This window comes from Pediculus humanus, genomic scaffold, assembly GCF_000006295.1.
Source record: "Pediculus humanus corporis 1103172107607 genomic scaffold, whole genome shotgun sequence".
NCBI classification, from domain to species: Eukaryota; Metazoa; Arthropoda; class Insecta; order Psocodea; family Pediculidae; genus Pediculus; species Pediculus humanus.
The window spans coordinates 29,997-47,362 of record NW_002987221.1 but is presented as its reverse complement, the minus strand read 5'-3'; the positions used below and the strand labels follow the sequence as shown (position 1 = coordinate 47,362).

At 26.1% G+C, this 17,366-nt stretch overlaps 3 protein-coding genes across 3 annotated transcripts; all 3 read right to left on the bottom strand.

The window, feature by feature from the left end:
* Positions 1-1,807: 1,807 nt before the first annotated feature.
* On the bottom strand, positions 1,808-4,463 carry Phum_PHUM236390 (Segmentation protein paired, putative; the record flags this gene model as incomplete). The annotated part of the gene is made up of 4 exons (XM_002426055.1): positions 1,808-2,516; positions 2,603-2,805; positions 4,118-4,281; positions 4,409-4,463. The coding sequence occupies 4 exons, from the start codon at positions 4,461-4,463 to the stop codon at positions 1,808-1,810; spliced, it is 1,131 nt and encodes a 376-aa protein (XP_002426100.1).
* A 318-nt stretch (positions 4,464-4,781) lies between these two features.
* On the bottom strand, positions 4,782-6,982 carry Phum_PHUM236380 (uncharacterized protein; the record flags this gene model as incomplete). The annotated part of the gene is made up of 2 exons (XM_002426054.1): positions 4,782-4,852; positions 6,691-6,982. The coding sequence occupies 2 exons, from the start codon at positions 6,980-6,982 to the stop codon at positions 4,782-4,784; spliced, it is 363 nt and encodes a 120-aa protein (XP_002426099.1).
* A 7,119-nt stretch (positions 6,983-14,101) lies between these two features.
* On the bottom strand, positions 14,102-15,860 carry Phum_PHUM236370 (uncharacterized protein; the record flags this gene model as incomplete). Its single annotated transcript, XM_002426053.1, has 5 exons — positions 14,102-14,290; positions 14,405-14,492; positions 14,576-14,762; positions 14,939-15,012; positions 15,106-15,860. 5 exons carry the CDS (start codon positions 15,858-15,860, stop codon positions 14,102-14,104), a joined length of 1,293 nt encoding a protein of 430 aa, XP_002426098.1.
* Positions 15,861-17,366: the final 1,506 nt, after the last annotated feature.

Sequence of the window (17,366 nt, the reverse complement as noted above, 5' to 3'; positions counted from 1 at the left end):
AACATTATTATTATTATTATCATAAAAATTTCTTGTAATAATGATAAATATATATTATTTAAATAAATAAAAAAATTATTTTTATTATTATCAAACGGTAAGACAAAAAAATAAATAAAATTAAAGAATTAAAATCTGTTTTGTATTCATTGAAGTTTTCTTATCTTATAAATAAGTTAATAAAATTCGTTTTTATTCGTATTAAGGAAAATTTTTTTCCCTTGTTTTTCCCCATATATAGAGAGAGAGATAACCATTTACGATTTTTCATCATCAAATTACCCTTAAAATAAAAAATATTTCTTTTTTCTGCTTTTTATTAAAAATAATGTTTTTCCCAACATAATCTCAAAATTTAATCTTAATTGTTGTTTTCCTTTTTATTTTTATTTTTTATTTTTTTTTACAACTGAAACTTTTATTAACACATAATACGAGTACGTACATAAAAAATTTAAATTATTTTATTTTTTAATTGTGATGTGAACAAAAAAAAATCTTCATTTCTATTATAAACAAACATAATTTTTTTAAATTTGTCAAAAGCTAAATATAAAATCAATAATTATAATTATTTTACATAACTTAATAATTTAATTTAAACATAATAACACCATTTGGCAACAAACATAATTCATTTATAGTAAATAATCAATTTATCGAAAATTATTTTTTGATAAGTGATAAAAAATTAATGGAGAAAGAGTTAATAATAAACTTTCAGTTATACATATGTGTATAGAAAAAGTGGGAATAAATACTTTTGGGATTACAAATAAGAAAAAAAAAATGAATTTTTTCAATTGGATTTAGCAGAAGAAAAAAAAAATTATTCTCGTGTTGTATTGAACGGATTAAAAATATAAGTTGTTGTTGTTGTTGTTGTTAACTATTGAAAAATGTCATAAAAGTATTAGGAAAAAAATCCCAAGTGTATAATTTATCTTTTGTCGAAAATTGTGATTTTCATTCTACACTCAATAAACGCTCTTCTTTTCCCCCCCCCCTCTCTCTCTCTCTCGATCGAAAGTAATTTTAAATAAAAAATATATTAAATAATTTGTTTATTAAGGAAAATAAGTACGAAAATAATTTAAAAAAAAAAAAAATGCGGAAATTTAAAAAAAAACAACAACAACAAAACATTCTTTGTTTACGAATCAACACGTGCGCGGGTGGTATAACATCATCCCTGGAAAAATTTTCGGTATTAAATTGAATAACAACAACAACAACAAAGTGTAAGGAAGAAATACAAGGGGGTTAACTAGTGTTAAATATTTAATCGGAAGGAATAATTTAAACTCACACACACACACACACGCACGCATATATATATAAGAAGGGGTAGTTAATATTAGGGGTAATTCTCTAGGGGGTTAGTTGTTAAATCCTTGCCTTGTCATAACATTGCTAATTTTTCAAAAAAAAAAAAAAAAAAAAAATGAACAATTTATTCTTTTCCTTTTTCCTTTTTTTGTTGTTGAAAACCGAAATAAATATATTGACGTGATTATAAATTAATTAGTTAATAATAATAATAATAATATATTTTACATATATTTAAATTAAAATTATTTATTTACAAAAAAAAAAAAAAAAGAAAAATGATTTCAACATCACATTGGGAAAACATTATTCGATATAGAAGAAAAATACAAATAAGTTAAGTACAGGGTTTTTTTTATACATTCAAATTATTATTATTATTTTTTTTGTTTATGCATTATTAAATAATACTAAAAAAGTCTTTTTTTTGTTATTGTTTACAACAATAAATTATTAATAAATAAATAAATAAATAAATTTAAACGGCTTCCGATACGTCCGATTTATAGGGTTTAAATAATTTAGGGGTTGAAGAATTATTAATAACAGTAACATCTTTACTTTTGTTAAAATTATTATTATTATTATTTATAGCCGTAGCCGTGTTATTATTATTATTATTATTGTTAGAATTGTTACTAGTGTTATTTATAGGTAATATAATAGATGGTGTTCCCGACGGCGCTGCCGATGTAGCCGTGGGTGTGTAAACTCCGGTTAAACCTTCGACTTTTCCAACAGGAGAAGGAGGATCGTTAACGTATAAGGATGATCCTCTGTGTTCGTTTCCGGCAACACAATTAATAATTCCACATCTGCAACTTCCTGGTGTTTCACTATCGCTTCCGACACTGTTTTCCGAATTCGGAGTACTCGATCTTTTACCCCTCGGACTTTGATTTGATGTTAAACTCATGTAATTTCCACCGGAAGATGTCGGCGGAGAATGTGGAGAAATATCTGTGGACGCGTGATTAGAACCAGGAACAAATATCGGAAATGGTCTCGTCATTGGTGTACTTCCTGGAGGAGTTGTCGACGTTGATGATCTTCCATTTAAAATTCCCGATGATGTTGATGATGATGATGATGTTGAATTATTTAAATGAGTTCCCAAAACGGAATTTGTGAAATGATGACCGTGTAATGATGGTTGCGGGAGCACTGATGATGGATACGGTGACATTCTTTAAAAAGAAAAAAAAGAAAAAATTATTTATTTCGGAAGGTTTTAAGAAGGTCGGGAGTGGGGGTGGGTGGAGAAAACAATTACCTTTGAGATACGGGATTTCCATAATATCCATACGGATGAGAATAAGCAGCTGCTAATGCTGATGCTATACCTGGCAAACCTCCGGCATTAGCAGCCGCTTGAAGAATACTCGCAGCAAAAACTGGATCAGTATAAACGGCATAGGGCCAAGTAACTGCCATTCTCTGTCGTTTATCTTTCATTCTTCGATTTTGAAACCATACCTAAAAATACAAAAAAAAATTTAAACCTTAAAAATGAATGAAATTTTTTCTTTATTAAAATTATTACTGACTTTATAATTATAAAGTTCAAAAAGGTCAAACACTTTTCACTGTCGAGGAATCAGAAGAAAAAAAATTATGATGGCAAAAGAAATGATGATCGATCGTATGTTTTTTTTTTTTTTTTTTTAACAATCAAAATAAAACAAAAAATATTTTAGTACCTGAACCTACAAACAAAAAAAAAAAAAAGGCCGGTAGCGATGAATAGGACGTCAATAGAATTTATTTTAATGGATACTGTAATCATTAAAAGTGATAATTGAGAATAATCGTTGAATTTCTCTCATCAGTGACGTATCCAGTAACATTTTTTTTCCCTACTCGTTTAAAATTTAATAATAATTAATTTCCCCCCCTTCCCCGTTAATAAAAAATCACGATCCGCTTTGACATTAATAAAATAATTTTAAAAAATTTTACCATTAATAACAACTTATTTATTTATTTATTAAAATTAATTATTTATTATCCTATTGATTAATTAATTAATTAAAGAAATTTTTTTTATTCATTAATTTTCATTCAAATAACAGTAATAATAATGATAATGATGATAATTTTTTTTTTTTTTTTATGAAATGTCGTAAAATTTTCTTTCTTTCGAAAGGTTCATTTAGAAAAAAAAAAAAAACGATGGGAAAAATTTATTAAGCTACCTTGTGAAAAGTTAAAAAAATTATTATTATTATTATTATTAAAGCCATAATATTAATTAGTCGTGTTAATTGTTTAAAAAAAAAAAAAACGTTAAATAAAACCAGGTTCCGCGCATCAAAGAAAAAGGAAGGAAAAAAAAGCAGTTATGAACAGGTAAGGCAGGTTGTACAATTATCACGTAATAAACGTCGGCGCACCTTTATGCGGGCTACCGAATATACAAATAATAATAATAATAATGATAATGATATAAATGTTTAAAATCCCGCGTTTACTTTCCGAGTCCTGAACCTTTGGAAAAAAAAAAATCTTTAAAACTCCCTCCCCATTATTAATAATAATAACTATTAAAAAATTTTTAATGTTCAACCCATTCGCCATTATTTATTTAAACATAAAAACTATTAATTGTTAATTATTTGTTTAAAAAAAAAAAAAAAAAATTTCTTTTGCATATTTTATGACTAAACCCCTTACGACTAAATAATTAATTTTAATTTCATTCATTTAAGTTAAATAAAAAAAAACTATGAACTCAACCAATAAATAACGACAATAACAATTTAAATAATAATAATAATGATAATAATACCTTAATTGTTGATTCGGGTAGATTTAATTGTGAGGCAAGTTCGCATCTTCTCGGTCTCGATACGTAATTTTCCTTATAAAATTCTTTTTCCAGTCTTGCCAACTGTTCTCTACTGAACGCCGTTCTATATCTACGAATATTTTGTTCCGTAACTAAATTCGTTTCTGAAAAAATGGAAAAAAAAATGAATTAATCGAAATTGCACATTCCCAATTTTGCCATTCCCGTTGTTCTTGTCGTTTATTTCCGTTTCCCCTTTCACAAAAAAAAAAAACCTTTTTTAATAAAAACGATTTTTTAAGTGGTTAAAGTCTCGACGACTCGTATATGTAAAATGTCGCGTCATCTTTTAATTACAACGGCGACATTTAATTTCAACCCCAAAAATTCGGTACGAAAACATTTCCGATTACGTTTCAAGTGTTTTCCCCTCCCCGCCCCCGTTCGGGTAGTTTTTTTTTTTTTTTTGTTGTCTTCAGATCGATTCTACTACTACTACACCTACTACTATTAGTATTTGTCATACGACTACGTTGCAAGCTGCTTAAATTTTTTTTTCTTTTTTTTTTGTCACTTTTCCATTTAATAAATTTTCAAATCGTTTTTATTTATTTATTTATTTATATTCTTCATTCACATTTTGCCAGCTGGTTTTACAATTTATTTAATTGTGGGTGGTCAACCGATCGACTAACCGACCAATGGTCAAATTAATACCATTTAAATTCAAAGTTACTAATAAACAAAACTTTTTTGTCATCATCCCCGCTCGCCACCCCCGTACCCCCACGCGAAAAATCAAATGTGGTAACAAGTTAAGGGATGTAAGTGATGGGGTGAAAACAAAAATAGTCTCTCTGTCACATTGTAGTTATATGACCCTCTATTAATGTATTTTATCCGCGTACGTACGAACCTTTTTATTATACGTCACGGATATTATTAACACACGTCCAATTACATGCTTGCTTTTATTTTAATCCGTAAAATCAAATCAAAATTGACTAAATAATAATCTTTTCAACACACACAAAAAAAAAAATCTTCTGCTATAAATTGACTTTTATTTATTTATTTCCCACAACAATAACAATAACAACAACAAAAAACTTTTTCCAAATTTTTACCCCCCACACGAGCGCGCGTCCATTTTTACTCTTTTTCCGAATTTTATTAATTTTAAATTAATAAATACATCAAATATTTATTTTTTTTTTTTTTTTCAGGTCGACTAATAATTATTATTAACGACAAAAAAATAATAAATTCGCGATAATTAATAATAAATAAATAAATAATTTTGAAAATCATTATACTTTTTTCTTTTTTTTTATCAAGAGCGGGTTTTTGTGTTTTGTTTGTTCGTTTGTTTGTTTGTTTACTTGAGGTATAAAAAAAAATCTTAATTACTAAGAAATATTAAATCAATTAATAATAATAATAATTATGATTATTATTATTATTTTATTAGCTTACGGTACAACAACACAGATTCGAGAAAAAAAAAAAGTCGTAAAAGGTGAATTTCGAATGACGAAAAAAGTACTCATCATCATCATCATCGGGTACTTTTTTTTTTTAAAAGAAAAATATTTAAACAACAATCATACATATAAATTTAATAATGATGATAATAATAATAATAATGATAATAAATCCAATAAAGTTTTTGTTAGAAAAAAGAAAAAAAAAAATTTAAAGAGAAAGAAAAAAGGCCGGCAAAACACACTAAAAAAATCGTTATTATTATTATTATTATTATTATTATTATTATTTTGAAACTTATTATTATAAAAACTATGAAAAAAAGGGAAGGACGACAAGGGGGAGGGGGGTAAAAAGGTTCAATAAAATTTATATACAATAATTATTAACAATAATTTCAATAACAAAAAAACTATTAAAGTGAAACTTTCATTTCGGAAATTTTTTGTATTTTTCTTATTAAAAGATTTTTTTTTTTTTACCAAGACAGTTTTACTATACCTTTTAAGGTTTTATTTTACAAATAATAATAATAATAATAATTGTAATAGTTAAGCGACCGACCGGCCGACGGACGGACATTGAAAAACATATAAATCATTTCATCGTTTTTAAATAAAAAAAAAAAAAAATATCCGGGTCGATGAAAAAAAAAAAAACGTTTCAGGTTCGGTGGCAATAAAACAAAATTTTTCCTTTTTTTTTATTCGTTTTAAAAAAAAAAAAAAAAAATTTATTGTCCCCGTTCGTTCCCTTTACTATTATTATTATCATAATGGGGTATATACATTTATGTACGTTACACGTTTTTTTTTTTTTTTTTTAAATTATAAATTTTGTGTCGTGAATTTTTTTCAATTATATTTATAAATAATAAAAAGTAATAAATTTTTTTTTAAATGTTGGTATATTAAAAAAAAAAAACAAGAAAAACAAAAGCTTATTATCATCATTTGTGATAAGAGATAATGAACATGTTAAATTTAATTATAATTAATAATGATAATAAAAAATCGATTGTATTTATGTTAGTTATGGAAGTAAGGGGAAAAAACAAACAAGGAAGAAAAATGTATTAAAAAACTTACCTTTAATATTATTATTATCCATTTTTTTAGTTCTTTCTTTCATAATTGGAGAAGAATTTCTTTCGGATGATGATCTACCGTCGGGACTACCATCTAATATTTTATTCCTACCACGAGATCCAATCAAATCCGTTTGTGTGTAAATTTGTGGTAAAACATCAACTACGACGGTACCCGCGTTATTACTCGTCGCGTTATTCGAAAAATCTCGAAAATTAGGAAATTGTATATTTGATGAATATTGAACACGAGAAATTCCATCTTCTGTTTTACCATAACCTTCCAGAGCCATTTTCTTTTTTTTTACTTAATGTCTTCCAATAAAAAAAAAAAACCGGAAAAAAAACTAAAATCAATTTTTTCCTATCGTTCCCGTATACCGTATTCGATTTTTTTTTATTTTTATTAAAATTGTTTGTTATTATTTTTATTTAAATATTTTATTTTAATGTCGCGATCGTTCGAGTTATTTTTTTTAACTGAAGTGACAACACTGAAATACCATCGATTTTACTCTTTGGTTTGTACGATTCAAAATGAGCTCAGAAATTACTAACTAATTTAATTCCAAAAAAAAAAAAGAAAAATAATTTAATTAATATCTAAATGTCAACCCCCGGGTGGACTTAAAGTTCTTATGTGAGGGGCTCACGTATAGCTTACACACACACACACCAGAGGTTAAATTTTGCGGAATTAAAACGGACTGACCCGACTGACACTTTTTTTCCTTATAAAAAAACTCTACTCACTCATTATTATCTTACGCGTGAAACGTTTTTCTTAAGAGTAAAATTAAAAAAAAAAAAAAAGCGACGAGAGAGAAAATTTTCTCGAACGAACTGAATACGACGACTTAAATGAAATTAAATGATTATTTTCAATATTAAAAGGGCATAACTCACATTTTATTTAAAATATACAATTTTTGTCATTTAACCGCGTTAAACGACATATTTTTCCCATGTTAAATAAATAAAAATTTAAGGTGGTATTATTATTATTATTTATCGTTTTAAATATAATTTAATGATGTAAATAAATGTCGTTAAGGCATTTAAAAATAAATTTAATATATAACCCAACGAATAAATCCTTTTGCCATTTTTATATTCAACCCTAAACGAAGGGTTGAATTGAAAAATTTTAATAAAACCATTTTATAATTTATTTTCAACTTACGTCAAGTTCATCTAACAGGTGTTTTAAAGTTTACACCGTTTGAAATCTAAGTTAGCGGAATCGTTTGCCGCGTTATAATGATAAATAAAAACATTTTATATAAAAACTAAAATTTTTTCCTTAAGTCATTTGAATCTTTCGCACCTGATTGGTTGAAATTTTTATTTATCATCACTTGTTTACTTTCGAACGAATTTTATAACATTTTTCCACAGAACGTGTCATGTCCTATAAACAACTCTTGGAAAATATATATATTTATAATAATCACTTAATTATAATAAAAATTATTTGAATTTGAATTGTCCAACAAAAAAAAAAGGAACACTTTTTGTTCTCAATAAAATTACCTTCAATTCGTAACCTCCTACTGAAACCTAATTTTAATCAAATATTTAAAATTGTTAATGAAATTATTAAAATAATTTGTCAAATAACCACGTGATAATGTTTACATTACACAAATGATAAAACAAATGGGCTCTCCCGTAACATTTAACAAAAAACAACAACAAATTATTCGCTCTAATAATTATCAGGTGTGTGTGTTATTCGAACGATTTAAAATATTGATAAACAAAATAAAAATTCATTTAATTCAAAAAATAAATTAATGATAACAAACAAAAAAAAAACAAAAATATTTAAATATTTCAAAAGGTAAACATTTTGGGGGCCGTTGCACGGTGTAAACGGTTAATTTAATTAAACGAAAAATTATTTTAATAAATACATAATCGTCTAAACAATTAATTAAAACAATAATAATACATTTAAAAAAAAAAAAGTATTGATTATAAACGGTTTTGTTTGTCGAGAGATTGATGATAAGAGACAAGGCAAGGCGTGGCCATTTTCCTTTTTTCTTTTTAACATTGACAGTTGATCCCCCTTCTTTTTTTTTTTATATTGTGGTGGAAAATAATTTGTTTCCAAACATTAAATTATCCAATTTGCCAGAAGAAATTACTTTAGATTTTTCTTTTTTTATTTGACACACACGAACACGCGCACATCCTTATACTTCATAAAAATAAATTTGAACTGATTTTTTTAAAAAAATTTAAAACCCCTTTATAAATAATAATAATAACAACACGTATGGGTTTTCCTTAACTTCCGGTTCTTACTTTCAAGGCATTAGACAAATTAATTTTTGTTTTATTTAATTTTTTCGATTTAAAACAAAAACAAAAAATGATAACAAATATGGAAGAGAAAATTTAAATTACTCCTGATAAAATTTAGGGGGTAATAAAATCAACGATAATTTTTTTTATACGTTAAAAATTATTGATAACCGTTTTTTTTTTTTGTATTAAAATCAAATAATGATTTTTTACATAATAATAATAATAATGGTGATGAGTTAAAAAGCTCAATTTATATTATTTATCGTCGGAGTCGGGTTTCGTAACAAAAAAAAAAAAAAGCTTTTAAAAAAAAAAATGTCGGCATCTGCCGATAATTTATTTTAACGGGTAAATTAATAATTAAAAACGATGAAATTATACTTGAGAGTAAGAAAAATTGCTAAACCGTTGAACCGGAAATCGGAAATGATTTCAATTTAAAAACGTCGTCTGCTAAAAAATTTTGTCATGACTTCCTGGCGCCTTACTTTGTTTTTCTCATCTTTTATAATATAAAAATCAAAGGGAAAAAGCATAAAACCGCTAAGGGATGATTTTTTTAAATCATCGTTATTATTATTATTTTTATTATTATTATTATTATTTATATTTTATAAAAAAAATTTAATAAAAGTTAATAATTTATAATGATAATGATAATAATAAAAAAAAAAGTTTTTGTTATATTTAAATAAAAAAGAGTTTTTGAAATATGAATTAAATGGTGGTGGGAAAACCAAAAAAAAAAAATGTCGGATTTTCACAAAAGGAAAAAGGAAAATGGAAATTTTTTTTTTTTTTTTGTATTTAAAACCGAGATATTGTATTTTCCCTTTCGGTCCAAAAAAATAAAGATACCACTTTTCTGTTATTCTCGAAGGAGTAATTGAGCAGGAAGGAGTGATAAAACCCAGGATAATATTGCTTCATTCGAGCTTTCAACCACCTTACCCTTTACCACCACCACCACCCCACCACCATCATCAACCCCTTTTTATTCGTTTTTATCCACCTTATTCTATTTACCATCTTTTAACGTCCCTTACATCTCGAAACCTACCACCTTCACATTTCCTTTCTTCCTTCCTTCCTTCTTTCCTTCCTTTCCTTTTTTTTCATCATATTATGCGGACAATTCTAAAAACATCAGGGTCGGGTTAAGGTTACATTACGTCGTGTTTCATCACTAAAAAAAAAAAAGATATTTGATTTATAATTACACAAATACAAGATTAAATAAGTTTTCTTATTTTTATTGGGGTGGAAAAGGAAAAAAAAATGTATTAGGGTACTAAATGACGGGGGTAGGTACCGAAAAGGTCAATGAAGGTTAAAATGAGGTTTTTTTTTGTCGGAATCAGACAAATTATTATTGCAAAAAAAATAAAAATTATCCTTTTTTTACAATATGTTTTTTTTATGATGGAAACATTAGAAAAAAAAAAACATTTTAGGGTGTCATTTAAATGGTTGTTGTTGTTGTAAATTTTTAAATTGTTAAGATAAATCAATTTCAAGGAGAGAGAGAGAGAGAGAGAGAGAGAGTAAAAGGCAATGAACTTAAGGTTCGGTAACCTTTCGAGAAAAGTAAAAATTTTCAAAAGTTTTTTTTTTTAGTTTAGTTTCGGTCCTGTTTGATGAGATTTTCATTCGGAGATATCTTTTGCCATGGCATCTCCTACCCAGAAGCGAATTATCTTTTTGCCCATCCAGATTTCATCTCTTCATCGCCATGTTATTACATCAACCTTTTGCCCGAATAGAAACTGGTGTTTATCGCGGCCATTTTTTCTTCTTTTTTCTTTCCTTTCCACGTGGAAAATGTTTTTTATTATTTTAGAAATTATTTTCCCCGTCGAATCCTAAAAAAAAAGAAAACATTGTTAATAATAATAATAATAATTTATAAGGAATAAATTTTCAAATGATTTTTTTTTTCTATAAAGGATACAAAAAACTTTTTTAAATTCTAATCAAAAAATATTTATTTATTATTATTATTATTTATTATTTTTTCCAGCGATTTAAATATAATAATAATAATAATAATAATAAATATTCGATAAAGTTTATTTTTTTATATCGTTGGGAGAAAAAAGAAAAAAATTATTTTTTGCCGTAGAAACGAACTTCACGTAAGTAAGGAATAAAAGAAAGAAAGAAAGAAAGAAAGAAAAAAAAGAGAAAATAAAAACGAACCAATAGGAAAACAAGATTTCGGTAAAAAGAAAATGAGGGGAAAGAAGATGGAAGAAAGAATCGATATTAAGATAAATCCTTTGGGATGAGAAGAACCCGAGATTCTCCTTTTAAAAAATACAGATTTCAATTGGAAAAGAGAATCAAGTGATTTTCCTCTTTTTTTTTTCTCTCTTGCAATATTTATTTTTTAATTTTCCTTTTTTTTTTCCTTTTTTTTTATATCAATTTTCGTCGTTGTCGTTGTCGTCGTCGTCAGGGATTTTTGTCGCATTATTTTCAAATTCTAAAAAAAAAAAAAAAAAAACAATTTTTTTTTCGACATTTATTTTTTACAAATTACGTAACGTAAAAAAAGTTTAATTATTTGTTTATAATTTTTGTTTAAAAAAATACGAGAGAGAGAGGGAGAAAGAGAGAGAGAGAGAGGGGGAGAGAGAGAAAGAAAGAAAGAGAGAGAAAGAGAGAGTGAAATTCCAATTAAAAAAAAAAACTCAAGTCATGAGTAAATTTAAACAAAAGATAAATACGCCGGGGGGTGGGATGGTAAGGGATGGGTGAGGGGGTAGGGGAAAAGGAAATTTTGTGGGGGTTTATTAAACGAGAATAAATAGGATAAAGAAAGAAAAAAAAGTTTTTTAACTACATAAACTCTAATGCCAGCTATTTAGAAGTGAAATAAATTATCAATAATTGATGAGAGGTAGCAGATGCTCACTTTCGTCTTAACAACACATTTCTATCTTTTCTCTCCAATATACCACACCATAACCTCTTTCTCTCTCTCTCTCTCTCTCTCTTTATTTTATACAATTTCTCAACGGGTTTATTTTCTTATTTCTCTCTCTTTCTCTCTTGGGATATCTCTCTAAACTCCATTAATATTTGTAAATCGGTTTAAGAAATTCATTAATCAAACTATTAATATATCAATAATGTTGATAACGCTTTCTTTCCCTGCTCCTCCTTCTCCCCTCCCTCCCCCGCCGAACTTTCATATAATAAATTTATTTATTTATTTATTTAACCAATTTATTAATTTATTAAACAAATTCAATTTGAAAAAACTTTTTATTTTGGCGAAGAAATCCGAAAAAAAAAATTAATTTTCCTTTTTTTTTTCGGGAAATTTTTCTTTCACGTAATTATAATAATAATAATAACATAATTTGGAGGGAGGGGGATGATGATATTAATCATTACCTTAATATTAAGAAAGATGAAGGGTGGAAAAAAAAACAAAATGGCGGAGGATAAATTATAATAATGAATATAAAAAATATAATAATAAATATGATTTGTTGTTGTGTTTCCCCCCACTCTTGTGAAAATTAACTTGAAAATTTTCGTGGGACACCCCGAAAAAAAAAATAAATAATAAGTCGTGATGATTGGTGTAAATATTCCCGGAAAAAACAAAAAGGAATAAAAAGGGGGAGGGAAAAAAAGTTTTTTTTAAATACGTAAATAAAAGAAAGAAAATTTTTTTTTTTTTTAGGCGTTAGAAAAAGATAAAGTTTTGAATTAATGTAATAATCTCGCGCTTTTCATTTCTCTTGGGAATCATCAACTACTATTATCTTTAATAATTGAGAAGAACAAAACTCTGAAAAGCTTTCCCTTTTCCCCCCCCCCCTCTCTCTCTCTCTCTCTCTCTCTCTATTTTACTCCCTAAAGAAAACCTGGATAATTTTTTTTTTTTTTTTTTTACTGGATTTTATATTTCAATTTCATTATTATTTTATAACAAGTTTTTAAACTTATCACTCACAAATTTTATTATTCTTCGTTTTTTTTTTTTCTAATTCTAATTCTCGGCGGAATTCGAGAAAATACTATTTAAACAATAAATTTTTTAATAATTTTTTATTTTTGTTTATTTGTGTATTCGCACACACATATATGTATGTATTTTTGTGGGGGGCGAGGGGAGAAAAGGCGAAAAATAGATTTAATCGTGCGAATTTCATCTTTTTTTTTTCTCAACCCGTAAAAATATTTAAAACGGTTTTGACGTGGAATCAGACAAAATTATTTTTAATACATTTTCATTAAATTTTATTACCCTTAATAATAATAATTATTATTATTACTATTTATCCGTCATTTTTATGGATTTAATAAGGCGTTAAAAATAATTTTTTTTCTATTAAATAAACAAAAAAAAGAAAATTATATTTTAAAAATTTTACATTATTAAGGTAAAATCGAAGCATGGGATTATCAATTACGAATGAAAACACGAAGAGGGAGCTGGGGGTGGGGTGTGGGAGGGTAATAATTTGTTCAGTATTCGGCTGAATCCGACGAAGAATATTTATTAATCGAATCCGATGATCGTATGCTCATAAATTGCGATGAATCGAAATCGATCGGTTCCTCTTTGATTATTGATTTGTACAAAACGCATTCGGTATCCGAAACGGTTATAGTATTATCATCATCATTATTATTATTATCATTATCATTATTATTATCGTTAAAATGAGGACAGTGTAAATAAGGGAGACGACAATAGTAGCATATTTCATTTCCGCAAGAGCATATCATTTTTATCGAATCTTCGACTTTTATAAAATCTTTTTTGCAATTAAAACAAACTCTGAAAACAAACGACAATAAAAAACAAACAACAACAACAACAACAAACCGTAAATAAAATGTTTATAATTAAAAAAAAAGAAAGGATTTTATTTAAACAAATGAAAAAAAATAATAATAATTAACTTACGACAATGCAAAATCCGGAGTTGATTCGTCTGTATCGTTACTATCAATGACGTCATGACAAGGTAACGGTTCGTGATTATCTCTATGACAATTTCTATTAAAAAAAAAAAAAAAAAAATTAATGACGTAACATCCCACCGTAATTTTTTTTTTTTTAATAAATAATCTCACAGGCAAGATTCTTTCATGCAAGCCGGATTGACACAGTAAAAAATTTTTTGATCCTTTTGAGGTTTTGATATTTTCAAATGATAACAACTCGGACAGTACAAAAGGTTTTTGATACCAGCAGACGACAATTCTTCATATTGTTTTCTTCTTATTATTATCGCCATTAAATTCGGATCTAATAAATTCTAAAATAAAAATAAATTCGTTCAAATTTCGTATTACGTATTAAAAAAAAAAAAAAGAAAACGGAAACGACAATTTACGAGTTTTCTCCGCGTATGACGTCATTATAAACGTACCTTTAAATTATCTATTTGTAAATATTCGTCGCAATAGAGTGGACATTTTAATTCGAAATTTTTATTTGCAATTTCCGTACGTACTTGACTGTTGAGCCCCCCGAAAAAAGCAAAACAATTAGTATAATTAAATAATTACAATTTTGTAATAAAAAAGAAAATTTTACGAACTTGTTCAGACATTGTTGACAAATGACGTGATTTCCGTAACAACAAGTTAAATTTTCCCATAATAAATTTTTATTCGGACAATATTGACATTTTTTTAACGTTCCCCCAACATTCATTTTCAATTTAATTTCTTTAAATCTATCCAAATCTAATTTTTTTATCATTTCTTTTATTTCTTCTTCGTGTTCTATGAAAGCAACCTAAAATTTGTAAATTTTTTAAAGAGGGGGAGGGGGGAAAAACAAAAAAACGTCGGAAAAACTTTTCGATTTACCTCCAGTAAATATTGATAATCGAAATTCGCCAATTCTTCCATCATATTAATATTATTATTATTATTATTGATACTAAAATCATTTTTACTTCTTCCGCTCGTTCTCATTTTATACATTTTATGTTTTCTTTTATCCGATAATTCTTTATAAGCTCTATATAGACTATATTCGGATTTGTTTAAAACTTGTTGTATCGTTTGAACGTAATGTTTGGGAAATTTAAATTTTAAATAATTTAAACTTTGATCCGCGTACCTTATGGAGTTGTGAGATTCGGTATTTAAAAAATAATTCCAGGGATCCGGTATCATTTTAATAAATTCACGGGAATCGAAATTCGTCGTGTATTTTCTAATCAATCCCTGAACTCGTTCGCAATCGTTCGGTATATTAAATTCTGGACTTTCGTCGAACGTTTTCCTATTGTTCGATATTAAATTGACGGTACTCTCGACCGAACGTTTCATTTTAATATATTGAGCTTTTAAAAAATCTCGATCGATATTTGGAAATATGCTTTCGAGTAATACCATATCTTTTTCCAATTTAAATTTTTTTTCCATTGATGATCCTGGACTCGGTGTCTTCTTCTTCTTCTTCTCCTCATTTTCCATCGTTGACGATTCATCCAAAACATTATTATTATTATTTAATGTATCTTCGACATTCGTTTCGATAATTTTTGGTATATCCGAACGACGAGATTTTTCCGTACTCTTTCGAGTTTTTTTAACAGTTTCTTGTTTTTTATTTTCCTTCGACATTTTTAAATTTTTTTCCATTTTTTCATTATCATCTTCGTGTATTTGAAATTTACAACTTGAAATTTTCTCATTTGGAGAAATCGAACGTGATTTTCTTCCTCTTTTTTTTTTCTTCAACGTTTCCTTTTCCGTTTCATCATCGTTAGTTTTTTCCTTTAAAATTTTCTTTGATTTTCTCATCGAAGAATTATCATTTGACGATGGTGGTGGTGGTTTTGGAGGGGTGTTAAATATCGATTTAACCATTTTTTTTTTCCTTTTTGATTTCGTCGTCGGCGTGATCGAACCATCATTTTCCGGCGTTATATTTTCTTTTTCTACTGGAGTTTGTGCGAGAAGAAAATCATTCATTTTTATTTTATTTACCCTCTTCTTCTTCTTCTTCTTGCTTTTTTTTTTAAACAAAAATACACTGAAAGAAATAATTAATAAAATCACTTATATATAAAAAATAAATAAATAATTAAATAATAACAACAGTTATAGAAGAATTATAGCAAATAACTAACGTGAAAATTCAATTTTTAACTTTAACAAATCAAAATTTAAACAAGCAACGACTCGTATTATTATTATTATCATCATCATTATCACTCTTATTATTATTAATATTATTATTTTATATTCGCGCGAAAAAAATGCAAGAATTTCTTTTTTTTTTTTTCGTTATTTGATACAACGAGAAAAATTCAATTAAATAAAAGAAAATTGTTATCAATAATAAGTAACTTATTATTATTATTATTATTATTATTATTATGTACAAAGTTTTCAACAAAAAATAGTAATAATAATAATAATGAAAGGAAAGAAAAGTAGACCGTGTTAAAATCATAGACAGATTATTTTATTTTATTTACAACACAACCTTTCTTAAAAAAAAAAGAAAAAAAGGAAAATTTTTTTTTTTTTTTATGGAAAAAAAAAGAAAAAATATGGAAGCCGACGACGATGGATTTTAATAGGTAATAAAGTAAAAGATCGTAAATAATAATAAAATATAAAGAAAAGGAAAGAGAAAAAAGGAGAAAAAAAAGGAAAAAAAAAGGTTGAACGTATGACAATTTTAAAACGGTAGCTTTTAAAATTCTATTCACAAAAAAAAAAAAAGAAAAAAAAAAAAAGAGAAAGAGAAAAGGAGAAGAAAAAACGTTTTTATTTATGTCGATTGACAGGAAAAACGATTATTATCGAATATAAACGATTCCTGACAATGAATTACAATAATAATAATAATGTATAGTAATGATAATGATAATAGTTATAAAAATTATTATGTTATTCAGTATATTGTGTAATAAAATTGAAATGTATACAAATAAATTTACAATTTCTTTTTTTCTTTTCTAATGTTTTCTTTTTTCATTTTATAATTTATTCGTTAATTTTTTTTATTTTTATATTTATTTATAAAAGAATATTCTAGAAATAAAAAAAAGGCTTAAAAATTAACACCTAAAACTGATGAACAAAATTAATTAATTTTAATCACCTGTTTTCATCACAGGTTTTTGACACAAAGAAAAAAGTTCAAAGTTTTTTCTTTTTATTAATTAATAATTATTTATTAAGTTATTAATCTTTAACAATGATAATATGTACGATTATTAAAAATTACTTCAGATTAAAAATTAATAATCGAAAATGGAATGTTTTTAAAACGGAAAAAAACGTTATCAACGGTTTTTTTTTAATCAACGGTTCAAACAATACCTGAAATGGTGAGAACAAAATAGAAAGAAAAAGAAAATT